This window comes from Rhinolophus sinicus, linkage group LG07, assembly GCF_036562045.2.
Source record: "Rhinolophus sinicus isolate RSC01 linkage group LG07, ASM3656204v1, whole genome shotgun sequence".
Taxonomy (NCBI): Eukaryota; Metazoa; Chordata; class Mammalia; order Chiroptera; family Rhinolophidae; genus Rhinolophus; species Rhinolophus sinicus.
In genome coordinates this window covers 780,348-797,822 of record NC_133757.1, presented here as the reverse complement: position 1 = coordinate 797,822, position 17,475 = coordinate 780,348, and the positions used below count along the sequence as shown (strand labels likewise).

The 17,475-nt window shown below is 54.3% G+C and overlaps 1 protein-coding gene across 1 annotated transcript in view; it reads right to left on the bottom strand.

Moving 5' to 3' along the window:
- STK32C (serine/threonine kinase 32C) overlaps window positions 1-9,759 on the bottom strand; it is a 59,014-nt gene extending 49,255 nt beyond the window's left edge. Inside the window, exon 1 of the mRNA XM_019728296.2 lies at window positions 5,533-9,759. Within this exon, the coding sequence (XP_019583855.2) occupies window positions 5,533-6,208 (676 nt within the window). The 5' untranslated portion in view covers window positions 6,209-9,759. The remainder of the gene's footprint in view (window positions 1-5,532) is intronic.
- Between the last annotated feature and the right edge of the window lie 7,716 nt (window positions 9,760-17,475).

The window sequence follows — 17,475 nt, the reverse complement described above, 5'->3', positions numbered from 1 at the left end:
TTTCTGCCCCCACTCAGCGACGACACCGCCCACTGCACACTCGGAAGGCCTCCCTCCAGCAGCACCGTGTCTGGGCGGGGGCTGGTAGGAAATGCAGACTCCCCGGCTCCACCCCTTTCTCACAGGGTCCCCAGGGGCCTGGTGCCACTGTAGGTGGAGGAGCTGCTGGGGCTGGCCTGACCCTGTCCCACTCATGCTCTCCGCTGGCTCCGCCTCCTCAGCCACTTTGGAGCTCCGTCCTCGAGAGAAGCTCGGCACAAAAATCACCTCCGATGCATTCTCGTATATCTTCTCAACTAGAAAGCTGGGTGGTTACAATTTAAAAAGAAAATGGGCTTATTTTTAGCATTTTCAAATGCACAGCCAGATGGATAGACATGCAGGGCTGACATTTGTTACATAAAGAAGTATGACAGTGGGTCCCAAGTCCATTCTGCCAGCATGTGGGCCACAGACTCCGTGGCTGCCCCGAGGCTCACCCCGCGCTTCACCGGGAACCAAGGAATGAACGTGCATGGTGGGCTAGACGACGCGCCCTCCTACCCAACTTGAACCCCCACCCCCACCCACAGCAGGGCCTCTGCACTGTTCCTACCGCTGGTAAGGGCCCAGAGTCTGCAGCCACCACTAAGGTCCCTGTGTTGTGGGGGAGGGGTCATGAATCATCATGGGTCCAAGTCTTGGCCACACAGACAGCCACCGCCCCACCCCTCACAATCCCCTCTTCTCGGGGTCAGGAGAGAAGGAAAAAGGTAGCTATTAAAACTCAAGTCCACGGCCCACTGGAGAAAGACTCTGAGTAAACGGGCTAGAACGACACTTGGAACTACGGCCCCATCAGCACTGGGGCCAGCCACACATCACCCAGGACCCTGGGGACCGATGGTCCCCTCAGCCCTGTCGGCTCTGTGTAGGGCGATAGGGACAAGTGACGCATACGCTCCATGAAGCAGCCAATGAGTCGTTCTTAGCTGGGCACACGACGGGCCACCCAGAAAGCCCAAGAAAAGCAACTCGAACACTACATGCCCCATCCAGAGCGGATACTGTGAAAGTCAGGACTTCTTCACAGCATGAAGCAGTGAAACATGCCGTGTAAAAGGACCCCATTCACAGTGCAAGAAAAACAAGCACAAACACAGTAGGAATACATTTCAAACTTAGAAACAGTCCCAACACACTCAGCCTAGGAAAGTGCAGGGCTCACAGGGGAAAAGCTGTCTCATCCTGTGTCAAATGTTTGTCCGAACTGATTGAAATTTGCAACATAAAAAGTAAAACTACAGGAAGAGAAGAAAGTGCAGGTGCGGGTTTACAGATTGAATTATCATTACCGAGGCCTGGGCTTGTGGAAGGTGACACCACGCCCGGAAACTGCCAGCAACGAAAGTATTGACAAATCTGACCACATGAAAATTAAACACATCCGTACAAAAAAAAAATAAATAAATAAAATAAAATAAAAATCTAGCAACTTGACAAGATAAGTGGTAACCATGGTGGGGGCTGCTCAGGGCTTAGCCTTTATATATTTGGAACAGTGAAAAGAAACAGCCCAGCAAACACTCCAGGAGGAGTGCAGTCAGGGGCGAGTGCCAGCCAGTCACAAACACCCCACACGCAGAAGGCGAAACAGGGTCAACATCATTGGCCGTCCAAGTGTTAAGACAACCTCTTCCTTTCAAATTTTGTCAGAAATAAAAACACCACTTACACCCAGAGTGGCGAGGAGTCAGGAAAAGGGCTTCAGTGTGTGCTGGAGAAGCAGACACGCTTGTCTGCTGGCAGCAGGCCCCCCTCTCCACCGCAGCCCCTCCTGCCATCCCGCTGAGTTCTTCACATTGCCTTGTGTGCCGTAGGTCTCCCCTCCCCCTTTGTCCGGTTACCCCACGCTTGCCGCAGCCACGTCCATTTGGTCACTGCCGTGTAACTAGCACCGAGGACAGCGCCTGGCTCACGCGCAGCTGGACCAATGTCCCAAGCTACTTTACACAGACACGCCTCTGAGTCAGTGATATCATTCCTAGGAGATTATCCTCAGGAAATAGGACCAAGTGTGCAAAGATGAACACAGAGATATTCACTGCTAAATTGTTTGCAAGATTTATAAAATGGAAACACCCAAATTTCCTACCCCAGGATATTAGGGAACAAGAGAACATTACACCTGCACCAGAGAAGCTGCAGAGCAATGATTCTCAGCCCTGGCTGCCCATCAGAACCATCATGGGGGCTTCAAGATGCAGCGATGCCGGAGCTCCCCCTCACCCACCCCACACTGCTGGGGGCGGCGCCCAGCCATCCGTAGCTTCTAAGAGCTCCCACTGAGTCCAGCTCACAGCCAGAACTGAGGGCTGCTGTTGTAAATTTAGCCAACAAAAGATGCTCGGAGCTATAAGACATCTGCAACATACCGCTAAGCAAGAAAGCAGGTTATGGCAAAACCGTCTACGGAACACGATACCACTTCTGCATCGAAGGAAAGCAGAGTTTCTCTGTGGCTGTGTGAGAAGACATTCCTGGAAAAAGGCTGGGGCAGAGGTACACTGAGACGCTCACTGGGGCTGTCTCGGTGCCACACTTACAGATGCCTTGCTCTTCTTATTTAGGACAATCGTAGGAAACACAGGAAAGTATGAAATTCTTACAAATGTACACATTTTAATGCTTCTATAATTAGAAAAAAGTGAAGGCCTGTTTTACGTTTTAAGAAAGGTGACTTGAGAACCTGGTAGCCACCTGCCGGGGTGCCGCCTGCCCTCCGACCAACACAGCACCAGGCTCTGTGCAGCCTGCAAGGTCTGCCTATTCCCAGTCTCCTCGGGGCACACGTTCTCAGTGAGCAGTTCCTCCCCAAGCTAATGCCTCGGTAGGTGTGACAGAAGCCATGGCTGCTGAGGAAGGAGGGAACCCCGCCAGCTTCCCCAGCTGCTCAGCAGGAAGGCGCTGGAAGCCCCCTCAGCACCAGGTAGCCCCCTCCTTTCCCATGGGGACGCCAAGATGGAGGGGCATGAAGGGGCTGGCGCAGCACCCCACAGCTCTGGGGCAGAGCTGCAGCAGGAATGCAGGTCCCCTAGCAAGTTCAGTCCCTCAAATGAACTGCCCCCCCCCCAAGTCAGACAGGGTTAGAAAGACAGGAGGGTGGGGGTGAGGGCAAGAGGGAAAGCTGGCCCTTGGTTCTGGTGTGAGGAAGGGGCGCAGGGAGTTCTGCACACACCCCAACCCTGGCCAGACAGTGACAACGCCTCTAGACTCCAAGGGACGGACAGAGACAGCGGCATTTAACATCTTCTCTGTGACAACTATGGTTTGCAGTTGAAATTACCTGGCACTTTGTTAAATTGCCCTCTTATTTTCTTTTTTCCTTTTCTCTGCACACCAAATTTGATACATTAATTGGCTGTTTTAATCTAAAAAAATTCATCAGAAAGTCTCACATTGCCATAGCAACCGTGCAGCCCCAGTCAAGGCGAGTCACCAGCACAGCACTGTCACCCCTTTGAGCCTGTCTGCAGTGGGGCAGGAAAGTCATGGGACACTGTCTGGAGGGCTGGACGGGGTGACTTCACACCCCAGCCTGGAGAAGGGGTGGGGATCAGGGGACGTGGCTCCCCTCCCGCAAGACTCCCCCCCCTTTCCAAACCCCATTCTTTCCATCTAAATAAAGCCATGGCCTTCATGCCAATTGCACACAGCATCCTCTCTGCAGACACGTGCTCTGACTCTGAGCCGTATGTGCCCTGAAGGACGCGCAAACATGGAATCAAAGTGGAACACAGACAACGTCCCCGTGAGTAATGTCCCCCCTGCGTGCCCAGGGACAGGCTTGGCCTCCTGATCTCACCAAAGCTCAGGAAAGTCCAAATCATGTGTTCTGCTTGGGGACGTGGCCTCCATGCCCAGTGATAAGCAGGTGATGGATAGCCATACGTCCTAAAGTAGCCAAAGTCAGTTACCGGCCTCTCACAAGCCAAGAAAGGCTGGTGCCTCTGCCACCCTTGTACAGGCAAGTGTGGGTGGGGGGGTGCTAAATAATTCTCAAATCAGATTGCGAGCATCACAGAGAGATTCTGTACTCTTTTTGCCTTTTAATGATCCTTGAATCCTGAGATATAACATACTGTGAGCAAGCAGGAACATTCTACCTGAAAAAGCTGACGGCTGCGTCCGTGCTCTATTTCTACCTCGATTTCTCTATTTCTGCATTCTCTGCCTTGGAAAGTATAATGCTAAGGCACGGAAGAGTGACCAGCTCTCAGCCGACACCAGCAAATGCTGAAATCAGATGTTTCCTCATCCTGCCGTCAGAAGCTAGATGTAACTCTGCTTCCTGATTCCTGATTCACTCTGGACTTTCTCCGAATATTTATGTTAAAAACAAAAACATATAACCTATGAAACACGTGCAGCAGTGAGTTCTGCTGTCCTGAAGTTCAGAACAATGGCAGGCTGTCCCAGGCCAGACTGGCCTGTGTGGCTGGTCCTGAATGGGAGGGTGGCCAGGCGGCCCCTGGGAGCAGACGGCAGGTTCCCTGCCCATCACTGTCTGACAATCGCGGCGCAGGGCCTGTACACTCCCCAACACTGGCCTGAGGCAAGACTTGTAATTTCCTATAATGCTTAAATTATTTATCAGAAACAAAGAGCTTGGGCTCTCAAGCTGAGCTGTGCTCTAAAATTATACAAGATCCATCATACCTTTGCAGGCTGCCTACAAATAAAAAAATGCATAGTTTCACTATTTTAAGAAAATGTCAAAAAACATCAAATGTGTCATCACTGTACCGTGTGAATGATCTTCACGGCATCTGTAGGAAAGGGCTGTGTTTGCATGTGAATGTCACAGTGCCCCAAGGCAGCGCGCTGCCACCTCCCCTCTGGTGCTAGGGCCAAGATCCTACGTCTGAACAAGACTGGTGCCTGTCACCTGCTTTCCACCAGCACCCACCTCTGTGTGGCCACACCTGTCCTCTGGGTGGGCAGCTTTACCTGCAGGAGGAACTGAGGGCAAACTAGTTTCCCAAGGGCAGGTGTTTGCACAAAGGCAAGACCATCTCCACCGCATGAGTGCAAAGCTTGGGCACGCGGTGGCCACGTGGCCGTCACCCTGGAGACTGAGAGAGAGGGCCGCCCTGTGCCACCTGTGGGGCGTGGCGTCTTCCTTCGCAAAGTTGGCACAGCACAGGTGCAGGCTAATAAACCAAGCCGCACACTGCCCCTGAACAGAAAATGAAAACATACAGCCTTTGGTGTTGCGCCTAAGCCCGGAGCTGCGCGACCACCGACACGCCATCACTGGACACAGAAGGTACAGGCGGGCGCCCTGGACACGCATGGGCACCGCAGGCACAGTCTGCGCGTTTCCTTGGAAACCGAGCCGCCCCAGGACGCCTTCCCACCTGGCTGGGTGCGGTGTCCGGACACGAGGAAATCCTACTGCCAGCGGCCCCCGTACCGCTTTGCGACAGCGCACGGGCTCCCCATGCTGCTCCCGAGAGCGGCCCCGAGTCCCCTCCGCAGGGCCGAACTCACCGTCCTCCTTGTCGTCAAAAACCGGCCTCCGCGCGGTGGCTGCTGACACGGATGAGCCCATCCTCTTCTTCCACTTGCTCCACGCAAACAGCGGACGCGGCTGCGCGCGGGCATCGCCAGAGTCGCGGGCTCGGGGCTGGCCGGCGGCGGGCGGCTGCAGGGCCAGGGGCGCGTCGGGACCCGCAGGGCGCGCGCGAACGGAGGGCGGCGAGCCGGGGGGCGCCGAGGCGCTGCTGCCCCTGCGTTCGGCGCCGCTCCTCATTGCTGGGCCTGAGTGCGCGCGGCGGCCGGAACCCGGGGCATGGCCCTCCCGCCGGGCCGGGAGCGGGAGTGGGAGCGGCTGGCAGCGCCCGCTGTGCGCCCCAGCCTCCGCGCTCGCAGGTCCTGGAGGCCGTGTGGGCTCCGCCGACTGAGAGCGCGCGGGGGCGGGCCCGGGGCGGGGCCGGCGGGAAGGAGTTGGGGTGAAGCCCGGCGCCGGGGGCGGAGACAGGGCGGGACTGGCGTGGGTTGCGGCGCACCGTGCGGTGCACCGCCGATCACTTCCAGAGGGGCTAGGGCAGCTACACCGACTGGGCTGGGCGGCGGGGATGACACCTAGGGAGGAAAGGCCATGGTCCCGTCTGGGTATCTTGGAGGCCCCCAAAGGATGGAGTTTCGGGGACAGAGACAGCTCCATCCAGCAAGGCGGTGGAGACTATGGGGTCTCCTTGTGCCTCCCCACCCGCGATGCCTTCGTGAACAAAGCGGGCCCTCGGACTGCCGCTGCCGGATCTGGGGAACGTCAAACCTCAGCCTGCGGCTCTGAGCTTCGCGAGGCCACACGGGGCCAGGATGCGGCGGCTGAGCTGGGGCCGAAGCTCGGTCGTGCTCAGGACTCGAGGCCCGGAGGTGCCCGGCCCGGTGCGAACCCCACCCTGGGGCTGCAGGCAGCAAGCGAGGCTGCGCTGGGGAAGGCAAGGGCTGCAGGATGGGGGAGGGGCGGAGGCGGGGATGGTGCGCGAATCCCTTCTCATGCGGCTGTCACAGAGCCTGGCTGCAAACGCACACTGGGGGGCCCTCTCGCTCAGTTTCCAGGGAGCACGTGCACCCGCACTCTCCAGGTCCCATTTGCTGGGTCCCTGGTCCTCCTCCCAACGCGGCCGCCAGGGCACCGGTTCTGAGTAGGAGCCCCTGGTGCAGGTCCGCGCCGCAGGCCTGCCTGGGAACCGTGTACCTGAGTCACCCAGGGTCCCCTGGCCCTGCCCAGGTCTGACAGGGGACAGGGCACTGACCCCTGGGCTCTGCCTCTGCGCACACAGTCATGTGCAACCCGCGAGTTAAGCGCTGGGCACAGCGGACACCCCAGAGGACCTCGGCCAGTTCAGTATTGTCTAGTGCCCTGCCCTAATACTGTCACTAGAGAATCGTTTTTTGTATGGGTTGTTTGACTTTGACTTTTGGAAGCCTTTGCCTCCTTAAGTTCTGCCTGGTGGCCAGGCCAAGGAGCCAGCAATTCCTTCCTCCCACACCGAGTCCTGGAAGGACCTTCTGCCGCCCCAGGTGGTTTGTAGGCCATGCGTGGTCATGCCTGTGGGTCTCTCCTGCCCGGGGCCTGCCGCCACGTCCTTCAGGCTCCCTGGGCTGTCCTGCTCTAGCGGCCCCTCATCTGGCTTGCTCTCTCGCCTTGTGGTACTCAGCCTCCTCCTGCAATGGTGTGGGGGTACATCTGTCCCCACGGCACCTTTGAAATTCAGTGTGGCTCCTCCACCTGCTTGGCCAGTGAAATGTGAGCAGAGGTGACCGGTGTCATTTCTGGGCCACACCTTAGGGGCCAGTGTCCGACTAGCCACGCACCTCCTACAGACTACCTGCCCACTCGTGAGAACAAGGAGGACCCACAAGTGTGTGAAGCCATTGACAAGGGGGTTACGTCACTTGGTGTAACCTAGGTCAGGCCACCCACCGTCTCCCGCAGACCAGCTGTGCATCCCACCGGAGATGAGTTTCCAGCCCCCACATTGGGCTTAGCCCTGTGTCCTTGGCTCCGTCTCACAGCAGCCACTTCCGGGAGGTACACTGATGGCGCCTGCACAGAGCAGCTGCTCCAGGATTTTCTCCCGCCAGGGAGCACCTGCAGGATATTTGGAGGCGGGAGCGCCCGACGCAGGTTTGCCCTCAGAACCTCCCAAAGCCACTGCAGCCTTGGATTCTCCAGGGAAGACTGACCACGCTTCTCTATCTCCTGTCCTCCGAGACCCCTAAAGGGGCAGAAGGGACTACAGAGGTGTAACCCCGCACCTCAGAGAGGGAACAAGAGAAGGGATGTAAGTAGGAAAACATGTTAATGGAGTAAGGTTGGCTGGCAAAATTACTGTGCACATGGGAGAGATGGAGGCTTGGAGGTAACAGGGCCACAGGGTGCAGGGGCCTCACCACAGGGAAGGGGCTGGCAAGGCTGGGCTGGCAGGGCTCAGGGAGCGGGAGGGCCCCAGGGTGCCTCCCCACCCTGGGCAGTTGGGGCTGGACAGTCGCCTGAATAGAGGACCAGGGGCTCCTGACTCAGGGTCACCAGGCCCAACAGAAGACAGAATAAAGGGACCTCCAGGGTTGGTGGGGTCATCTGCACACTGATCTGAGAGCCCCGCACGCCATGCCAAGCACCTGCTCTCAGCCAGAGAAACGGAGCAGGTCCCCAGACACCCCTGGGTCCTTAGATGGGGGGCTCTTTCAAGTCCTACGGGCTCAGAGCACAACTGTCTCCGTGTCCCAGGGCCGCTGTCCCGCCCAGCGTGGGCCCGGGGATGCATGAGGATTGCACGGCGTGAGCCAGGTCCGGCTCAAAGATGGGAACGTGGTGTGGACGGGACACAGAACACGCAGGAGCTGCCTCAGCTGAGAGCAGACAGGGCTCTGCACCCTGAGGGTGACTGTGAAGTCCTCGAGGGCTGGAAGGGACTAAGGCTGGACCAGGGGCCAACTGTGAAGGCGAAGGGGGCAGCAAGGCCAACAGAGTGACCTTGGGTGTCCATGCCAGTCAGGAACGTCCCCCATCCTGTTCCAGGAACGGGAGACCATCACGCCCAGTAACCAGATAAGTGGGTCTGCAACATCCAGTGTTCAGGCACACACAGACAGGCCCGTGGGCAGCGTGTGACCAGGGGACTGCTCTAGCTGGGGTGGTCGGGAGGGGTCTGAGCAGGGGACCGCGTCGCTGAGACCTGAGCATAAACAAGCAGCCCTCTGAAGCCCAGGGTCCAGGGACTGCCAGGACACTAGCCCCAAGGTGGAAAAGAGCTAGTGTACGACAGAAAACGTGGCCACAGGGGGACAGTAGATGCCCTGAGACGGGGGATGTGCAGAGGGGCTGGGGCCACTTGGATTTGCAGCTCAGTCCCTGACACCCAAGCACGAGTGTCCCATAATTTGTCCAAAAGCCGTGCATCCTGGGGAGGACGGCTTTGACACTGAGTCAGCAATTGTCCCCTAAGTGGCACACCACGGGGTCCCGGTTTCCATGTGTACCTTGTCTTGTTTTCGCTCAGAAATGAACACTGCCCACACCTTTGTACATAGTCCTGCATGAAACTCCCTTCAGAATGCCTGATCTGAATGTGCTGTTTCCTGCTGGGGCAGCTCCCAGAACAGGGCCCAGGAAGCAGAAAGCAAGCTCGAGGCGGACTGGGATTGCGGTGGCTCACCTGCTGGAGGACCCCCGGCTAGCGCCTTCCCACAGGAAGTGCCAGGCTGCGGTGGGACAGGGGACGAAGTGCATGTACGAGGCCAGGACCTAAAGTCACTGCTGGGATACTTGGCTGCTTGGTGACAGTCTGGATTCTCGGGGCCGCCTGGCTTCTTCTGATGACTAGAGAGTGAGCAGCTGCCAGGCTGCGGCAGGAACCCTCCAGCCCTGCGGTCGTGGGACAGGACAGCCACTCAGACAGCTTAAGTCCATCACTCTCCTAATGTGTCAGTTCCCAGGGCTGCTGTCACAGAGAACACAAACTGGTGTCCAAAGTCAACAGGAGTCCATTCTCTTACAGCCTGGAGACCAGAATTCAAGGTGTCAGCAGGGTTGGTTCCTTCTGGAGGCTCAGAAGGAGCATCTGGTCCCAGCCGCTTTCCAGCTTCTGAGGGATAAACACAGAGAGCGTCCGACACTGGAATAGGGCTCAGCAATAAAAGGATGTGATGACACGGCGGGACCTCAAAACTAATACAAAGTGAAAAAAGCCAGATGTAAGACCACTTATATGAAATGTTCAGGGGAAAATGTATAGCGACAAAGCATTTCAGCCCTTGCCTGGGGCTGGAGGTGGCCACAGGGCTGACCACACAGACGTGGGAACTTGGAGTGACGGAGCAGATGGAGCCGCTGTAGAGCTGGGGTGTGGTGCCGGCTGCACAACTCTGCAAATTTACTTAAAGTCACTGACCTGTCTCTTTGCAATGGGCTGTCCTCAAGGGTCTTTTTGTTTCAGTTTGTCACTTTCCACCTTTATCAAGGTATAGTTTACACACTATAAAATTCATTGTACCATAAAAGGCATTTTTTAAGAACTTGCAGGTGGGAGGGTGGCTGAGTGGCTCCGTTGGTAGGACCAAAGTACATGCTTGCTTGTCTGGGGACCCCCGGGAGGGAGCTGGCCTTGGTCATCATTCCAGACAGCAGTGTAGAGGGGTAACGTGACTCTGGCTGTTACCATGATGGTGCTACATGACCGGCCATCCCAAGGCTAGTGGTTTCCCCACCAAGCACTTGTGTGAAGCTCACATGCCTGTGATTGGCTGAGGTCAGGCTGATCTCGCGAGGCTTGGCTCCCGGCCACAGATTCGGCTTAGGTCTGTCCTCTGGTGTCTTGTCCTTCCGGGACCAGCAGGCCCCCCACGTGCTTCCCACAAGAACACAGCGGTGTGAGGACACTGTGAGGACGCTCAGGACGCTGCTATGTCCTGTCTGCTAGCATCACGGAGGGGTACGGACAGCACCTGGGGTGCGTGTGTGGGCTGGCGGGGAAGTGTGACGTGGGGAGCAGGGTTTAAACGTCACGGGCACCCGTGGTCTCCAAGGAGCAGGGTGATTCACGGACACACGTTTCAGAGCTTGTGTCACAGCCACTCACATTTGGATGGGACTGCCAGACACAGAATCATGAATGACACCTTTACAGTTGTGACATGAAATCAGGGGTCCAGCAGTCACATTAAGGACTAATGTGGAGCTGTGAACGAGAGCCCACCTGCATTTGGGTAGAATTCTGTTTGTTTTGTAGTTGAATTCACACATTCTTACACCATGTGGCTGAATTGCTAGTCCTTTTCTTTTACATGTTTCAAAACCCGCTTGCGTTGAGGCTTGAGCACCTCAGGGATGGGCAGCTGGGAGCAAAGTCTGGCTTTCACTCAATAGCTGTGTGGCCTTGGCAGGTCCTTAACCTCTCTGAGCTTGACTTTCCTCAACGATGCCAACCAGGGTGCACACTAGGTAACCAACCACCCCAAACGGCAAAAAACAAACAAGGCTCAAAAGTGTCTTGCTATTAGGCAACTGACACTCTATCTGACACTTGCTGTTTTGGCGTTTTTTGTTGTTTTTTTAAATCTCCTTTAAAAAATTCTCTTACTCTGAATCAGATTTGTCTGGAGAGTGTCACGTTTCATTTGAACTGTATGATCTGTGAATAACAAGAACACAAATGCAGCAGGCGGTCCCATGTGCCAGGCTTCTACCTGTATCCTCAGGTGCCCTCCCCATGCCACAGTTTACACTGATTACAGGCTGGGACACGTGGGGTCAGAGTCTCTGGTGCCAGACCACGTGGAAGTATCATGAAGTATCGGCTTCCGGCCCACACCTGGCTCGCGGAGCGTCCAAAACGTGGTGGAGCAGGAGGCCAGGACAGTCTCCCCGGAGGCGGGGCCCAGGCTTCCCTCAGAATATTCCTCCAAACACATCCACATGTGACATCGCGTGGGTCCTTACGTGGTGAGGAGTCATTCTGTCTTATTCTGTCATTCATCACCCACCCAACAGCAAACGTGATTTAAACTCATTGGTCCACATCTTGTTCCTGGGGAGCACGCTGGGCTCACAGGTCTTTATATTTCACAATTTTACCTTTTCCAGGGAGAAGGTGGGCGAGGCGGCCATCACCGGCTCATGCTTCTCTGAGCCTGAGGCTGGTCACCTCTGGCAGCCGGACTAGCCTGTCCCCACCCAGCTGCTGTGACACAGAAGAGCTCACAAGCCATCGACCCCGGTTACAGTCTTGTCAGGAGCACTCAGCACAGACCCTAAGTAAAACAATCAAACCTCAGAAACCCCTCGGGCTGGTCAAGGACGAGGGCCATGTGAGGGGAGATCTGGGGGGACTTTGTCCCTCATCCTCGCTTCTGAGGCAGTTCTACACAAATTCTCCTGAAGTCTTCAGAAGAAAGGGGCAGTCCAATGTTCTGCGTCTTCTAGGTTTCTGGAGTTCTCCTCAGTCCTTTCAAGAGGCTTATAAAGTGCTTAGCTGACTTATTCATTTGTGACGCTACTAAGCTAAGGCAAGTTTTACAACACATGCCACCATACTCTCCCCAGGAGGCGGCACTGTCATTTTTCCATGGTCACGGTCATTTTTCCGTGATCAGTCTCTGTAAGGACCGGTCAGCCATGTGCCTCCCATGGACTCGCACCCTCAGCCCCACCCCCGCCAGGCAGTGGACCCCCGGTGGAAAGGTGCTGGGCCTGCAGCCCAGAGGCTGAGTCAGTGTGCCTGCCAGGGATCGAGACGAGGTGACACTCACTGTCCAGCCTGCTGTGACCCAGTGTGGAGGGCCTCGTGCTGCATGGATGTCGGGCCAGGCCGGGGGCCAGCGCTGTCATGGTTACAGGTACAGTTCTTGTCAGCTTGTGAGCTTGCTGCTGTGGAGGCCCCAGAAAGGCCCCGGTGGGGAAATCAGTGCCCTACTTTAGGGTCTTGTGTTCCCCCCTTAGAAGTGCGTGGAAGGAGGCAGGCGGCCAGAGACGTGGAGCTGCCCTGGAGGCCCCGAGCTGGGCGTGCAGCCAGGTCCTCTCCTGATGCAGCCACTGTGGCCTCGCTGATCCTCCTCAGTGTCACCCATGTGAAAGCAGGGGGACACTCCCTATCTCCCACGTTATCGAGAGGAGCACTGGACATTTGGGGGCCTGTCTCCCTGCTTTCTCACACGAGGCTCGCAGCCAGGTGACAACATCCTTCCGTGGCACCAATTTTACAGATGAGTGAAGCAGGCACCTGGGGTCTAAGTGGACGCAGGGAAAGCCCAGTCATCTTGCGGGGAGGGCACTGCTGCCCTGCCTGTGCTCATAGGAAGATTCTGCTTTACCCTCAGAAAGGAGAGAGGGGCAGAGCCGGAGACCAGCGAGATGGTGGAGGGGCTGTGACATATGTTGGGAGGCCACCTTTGAAGAGCAGGCTGCCCTCCACCCAAGGGCTTCTGGTGAGTGGGGTTTTTGAAGACCTTGAAGAGGCCCGGATTTTGAGAATGGGTCGATGCAGAGTAAGAGAGAGAGGGCAGAAGGCGGGGGGCCATGCAGAAGCCAGGCCTCTCTCCATCCACTGCCGCCCCCTCACGAGCCTGAAGTACAGGAGCCTGGCAGAGGGTGACTGGATCCCACAGGCCATGGAACTGGCACAGTGGGGGCAGACTATGGGGCTAAACCCAAATCTCACGGCCGGGGGCTGGGGGCCAGGAGCTGAGTGAATCAGAGGCAAGTTCAGCTGGGCTGAGAAGCTGGCATGCGTTCGTGGTCCTCCTGAGGTCTGACGTGGGCTCCTCGTCCTCCTGACACAGCCCATCCCCATGTCATGCTCAGAGCACGTTGCGTGGGGACAGAAGTGCATCTGTTCTTTGCTGTCTTAGTTCTTTTTGAGGAATGATGACGCATTGCAACGGCGGCACTTTTGGTGACGGCCTCAGCAGGCAGAGCGAACCTGCTGAGCTGCTCAGAGCATCTTGAGCGTCTGCTGAAAAATAACTGTCGCCCTTCTGAACTCTGCAACTTACCTAGAGACGCTTATTGTCCTTACTTTCCACTTTCTATAGAGTGGGTTGCAAGTTTTTTAAGGGTTGCTTTGCTTTTCTCTTGATGTAGAAGAATATTAGTCGTTGAAAGCTATCAAGCCCTCCTTGTATTAGATCGGTGCACAAGTAATTGCAGTTTTTGCAATTGTTTTTAACCTTTTAAACCGCAGTGACTTTTGCACCAACCTAATAGCATTTTCACACCAAGGTATTAAACAGAAAACTGAAACGGAGCAAAACTCTTCCATTGTCCTTTACTTGCAAAACATTTACTTCCTCTGGGCAGAAGGCATTGTAAGCTCATCCTTAGCAGCCTTCCACACTCCCTCCACCCATGGCTGCAAGAGATCATTTTTAAAAGAAAATTAAAAAAAAACCCAAACACTTCCATAGATCAAAAGTGAAACAAATATCAGTCTGCAGGACTGTGACTTTGGGCCCAAGGGGCTCTGGGTCCAGAAACAGGCAAACGTGCTGGGCACGCCAGTCCTGAACAGCAAAGGGTCCAAAACCACCCCAGGGGGGTGGAGAATGACAGCCAAGAATATCACCCAAACTCAGGGCTAGAAACAGCCTCCCACCTCTAGGAGAGGAGACTGAGAAAGAAATCAGCTTGTGCAGTGATTACCTGATCACCAACTGGGCAGACCTGAAGCTGGCACTTGCTGGTCTGTGATGAGGTCCGCAGTGCTCAGTGGTGTGGTCAGCAGGACTCCTGGGCGGAACACACATCGCTGCCTCAGAGCCCCAAGGCTGGACAGAGGCACCTGCGACACCAGCACCCATGGAAGGGTGAGACAGAGAGAAAACGGGACACAAACCCTCACTTAGGATAAGTTGGCAAGCTTAAGTTCCAAAACATGTAAAAAAGGTAAAATATAAGAATCAGCAGATGAATTCAGCCCAGATGAAATGAAAACAACAGAGTAGTCTGAAAATTAAAATAATAGAGCAGACTTTAGGATTCTCATAGTGGATAAGGAGAAAACATACACAAAAATTTAAAAGTGATTATAATACAAAAACTGGGAAAAATGAAATATGAACAAGTGGATATAGAAAAGAAAATTAGAAAGTAAAAACGAAGTCATTTAAAAGAATTCAATAGACAAGACAAACTCTTACACCCGTGGAGACAGATTTAGTGAACTGGAAGATAGTTCACCCAGAACACAGGTAAAAATCAGGAAGAGTGGTTTTGAGACTTGGAGAATAGCCTGAGTGATTTCAATCTACTCTCTTATAGGAGGTCCAGAATTAGAGAATCAAGCTCGGGGTTGCAGAGACACTAAGTGACAGAATGACAGGAAGGGTCCAGAATGGAAGGCGTAAGATCTCAGGTAGAAAGTATGTATCAAGCACCAAGCAGTGTAATTGAAAATCCACACTTGGAATTACTGCAGTGAAATTTCAGAACAAGGACACAGAAAGGAAAGACAGACTTTCTTCACAGAAACAGCAATTAGCTGTACGGAAAACTTCTCATCAGCAACATTAGCTTCCAGAGTGTAATGTCTTTAAAAATTTGTACAGAAAAAAATTGCCAACAAGGAGTTCTATACCAGCTAAACCATCACTGAAGAGTGAGGTCAAAATAAAGACTTCATACATTCATGGACTTGGAAGAATCACCCTTTTGTGCCTCGTGGTGTCTCCCCTTTCAAGCAGGAATGTCTACAGCCCGTCCCACCACAGTAGGTCACCCGAAAGCTGCTTTCAACCTCTCATCTGCCCCTGTACTTGTATCTCCAGAAACTCCATCTTTTCTGCCTTCTAAATCTCACGCCCAACACCTCTGCAGAGACAGCAGTGCTGACAGTGCCCAACTGACCAGACCACCCAGCTCCACGTGGTAGAGCCGTCCACTGAGTCTCTGTGCTGACGGCACTCTTCTCTGAACTTTCTAAACTTTACTCTTTTTGTTTATTTGTGGATATTTCCTTTTGATCTACTTTCCATTTCACCGATGCTTTCTTCAGCTCTAAGTAATTTGCTAGTGAACCAATCCACTGAGTTTTCATTTGTTATTGTATTTCTCAGGTCCTGAATTCCAACTTGATTCTTTGTTGTAGTTTCTGGTATCATTCTTTGCTTTTACTTCCTTGAACACAATGAGCCCAATTATTTTAAAGTGTATGCTTACTAGCTTCATTATCTGGACGTCCCACAGGTCAGTTTCTATTTGCTGCTGTGTCTCTTGGATTTAATCATGGGTTCATGTTGCCCTGTGTGTGACACACATTATACATTTTAATACCATGGGGATGACTTGAGATCTCAGATGGTATTTTCTTCCTCTCCTAGAAAAGACTGACATCTGCTTCTGGCAGCGAGCCAAGGACACAGCACCCGAGATCACCTTAACGCAACTGGGGTTTGATGTGACCTGAAGCTGAGCCTCAGTCCCCACGAGGTTTGGTCTTTCTCAAATTCACTCTTAGAGCATTTCGGAGCCTTAACTTAAAGCTGGGGATTTACCAGCCCTTCCCCCTCCATGGTGGTCTCAGAATAACAATTTATCCCTTTGCTCATTGGTCTGCTGGAAGTTTTGCTCGCGAGCTGGGCCTTCCAATGCTTCTAGATAGAAAGATGCTCATTGGGGAAAAGTGACCCCAATCGCCACGCTCACCTTTCTGGAATTCACCTTTGACATTGGCCCCATTATTCTCCGTTCTCTTGTTTGTAGAAGAGTTGGTCTGAATGACCTGGCCTGCCATTACCATTGCAGAAAATCAGAGTCATCTTTTTACAGCAAGGTGGATCTTATTTTAAAATCTGTGTAAAACTCTTCAGTGTCTTTATAGCTGATACTCTTGGTTGCCTGTTCAATAACCAGTCACTCCCTTTCCTCACTTCTAACAGTACCCCTCACCTATTTTCAGGAATTGTGATGGCTTTGTGGTGTGTCAGCTTGGCTAGGCTAACCCACTTTTCCAAAATTCTCTTGCCCGCAGGTTTCCTAATTGGGCCACAAGAGGCATTTTGTGTGAACTGGGGGTGGGCAGAAATGACTAGCAGCCAAGTTTTTACACTTGGAAGGTCAGGGCATGGGCCCAGATGAGGTTGCAGCTCATACCGCCCTTTACCTGCTATCTTACCTGCCTGGTGGGAGGCATGCGTGCAGCTTGTAGCTTCTCCAAGCCCTGGACCCTTCTGTAAGTAACAGTGTCCGCTTCTCCTGCAGAGCTCCCGTGTGACCAACCCCCAACCCGCCACCCCCCAGTAGGTTCCAGCTGGTGCTCTAAGTGTCCAGTTTGTGGCAGGCTCACCTGCCCTCACTTGACCTCCAACTTCCCCTCCCGACTACCACTCTGCACCCTTGGAGCTGCAGCCTGGAGGAGCCCCAGCTGCAGAGGGACTCTCGGACTGGCCTGAGCCCACGCTGGTCCCCTTTCCCTTCTGGGGACTGGGCAAGGTGAATGAAGCAGTTCTGGCCGTGGACATCTTAGAGCAACTGCTGGGCTTCTGGGAAGGATGCTTCCTTGTGACAAAAGGAGGGGATGTCGTGTGACCACTGCCACTGTGACAGCCTCCCGTGACCCTAGCAGAGCTAGGTCTGCCACGGCAGACGCTAAGTTAAACACGGCACGGACCTTTTTTTTCTTCAGGATAAATGCTTTTCTTTTTCTTAATTTTTTTTTTTAAATTTATTGGGGTGACAATGTTAGTAAAATTACAGATTTCAGGTGTGTAATTCTGCATTACAAAGCTTTGACACCGTGGTCGGCCTGCAAGGCAAACCTCCGGGCGACTCTGGCCCCTTGCCCGCCACAGGGCCCCGGGCCGTCCTCAGGCCCCGCTCGCTCGCGCCACCCCGCGGACGGCTCCTCATACACCGGACTCTCCGCGTCCGCAGCGCGCAGCCACCTCTCTTTCCGTGTCTCCGACGCCTGGCAGGAGGTCGGGCGGCGGGAC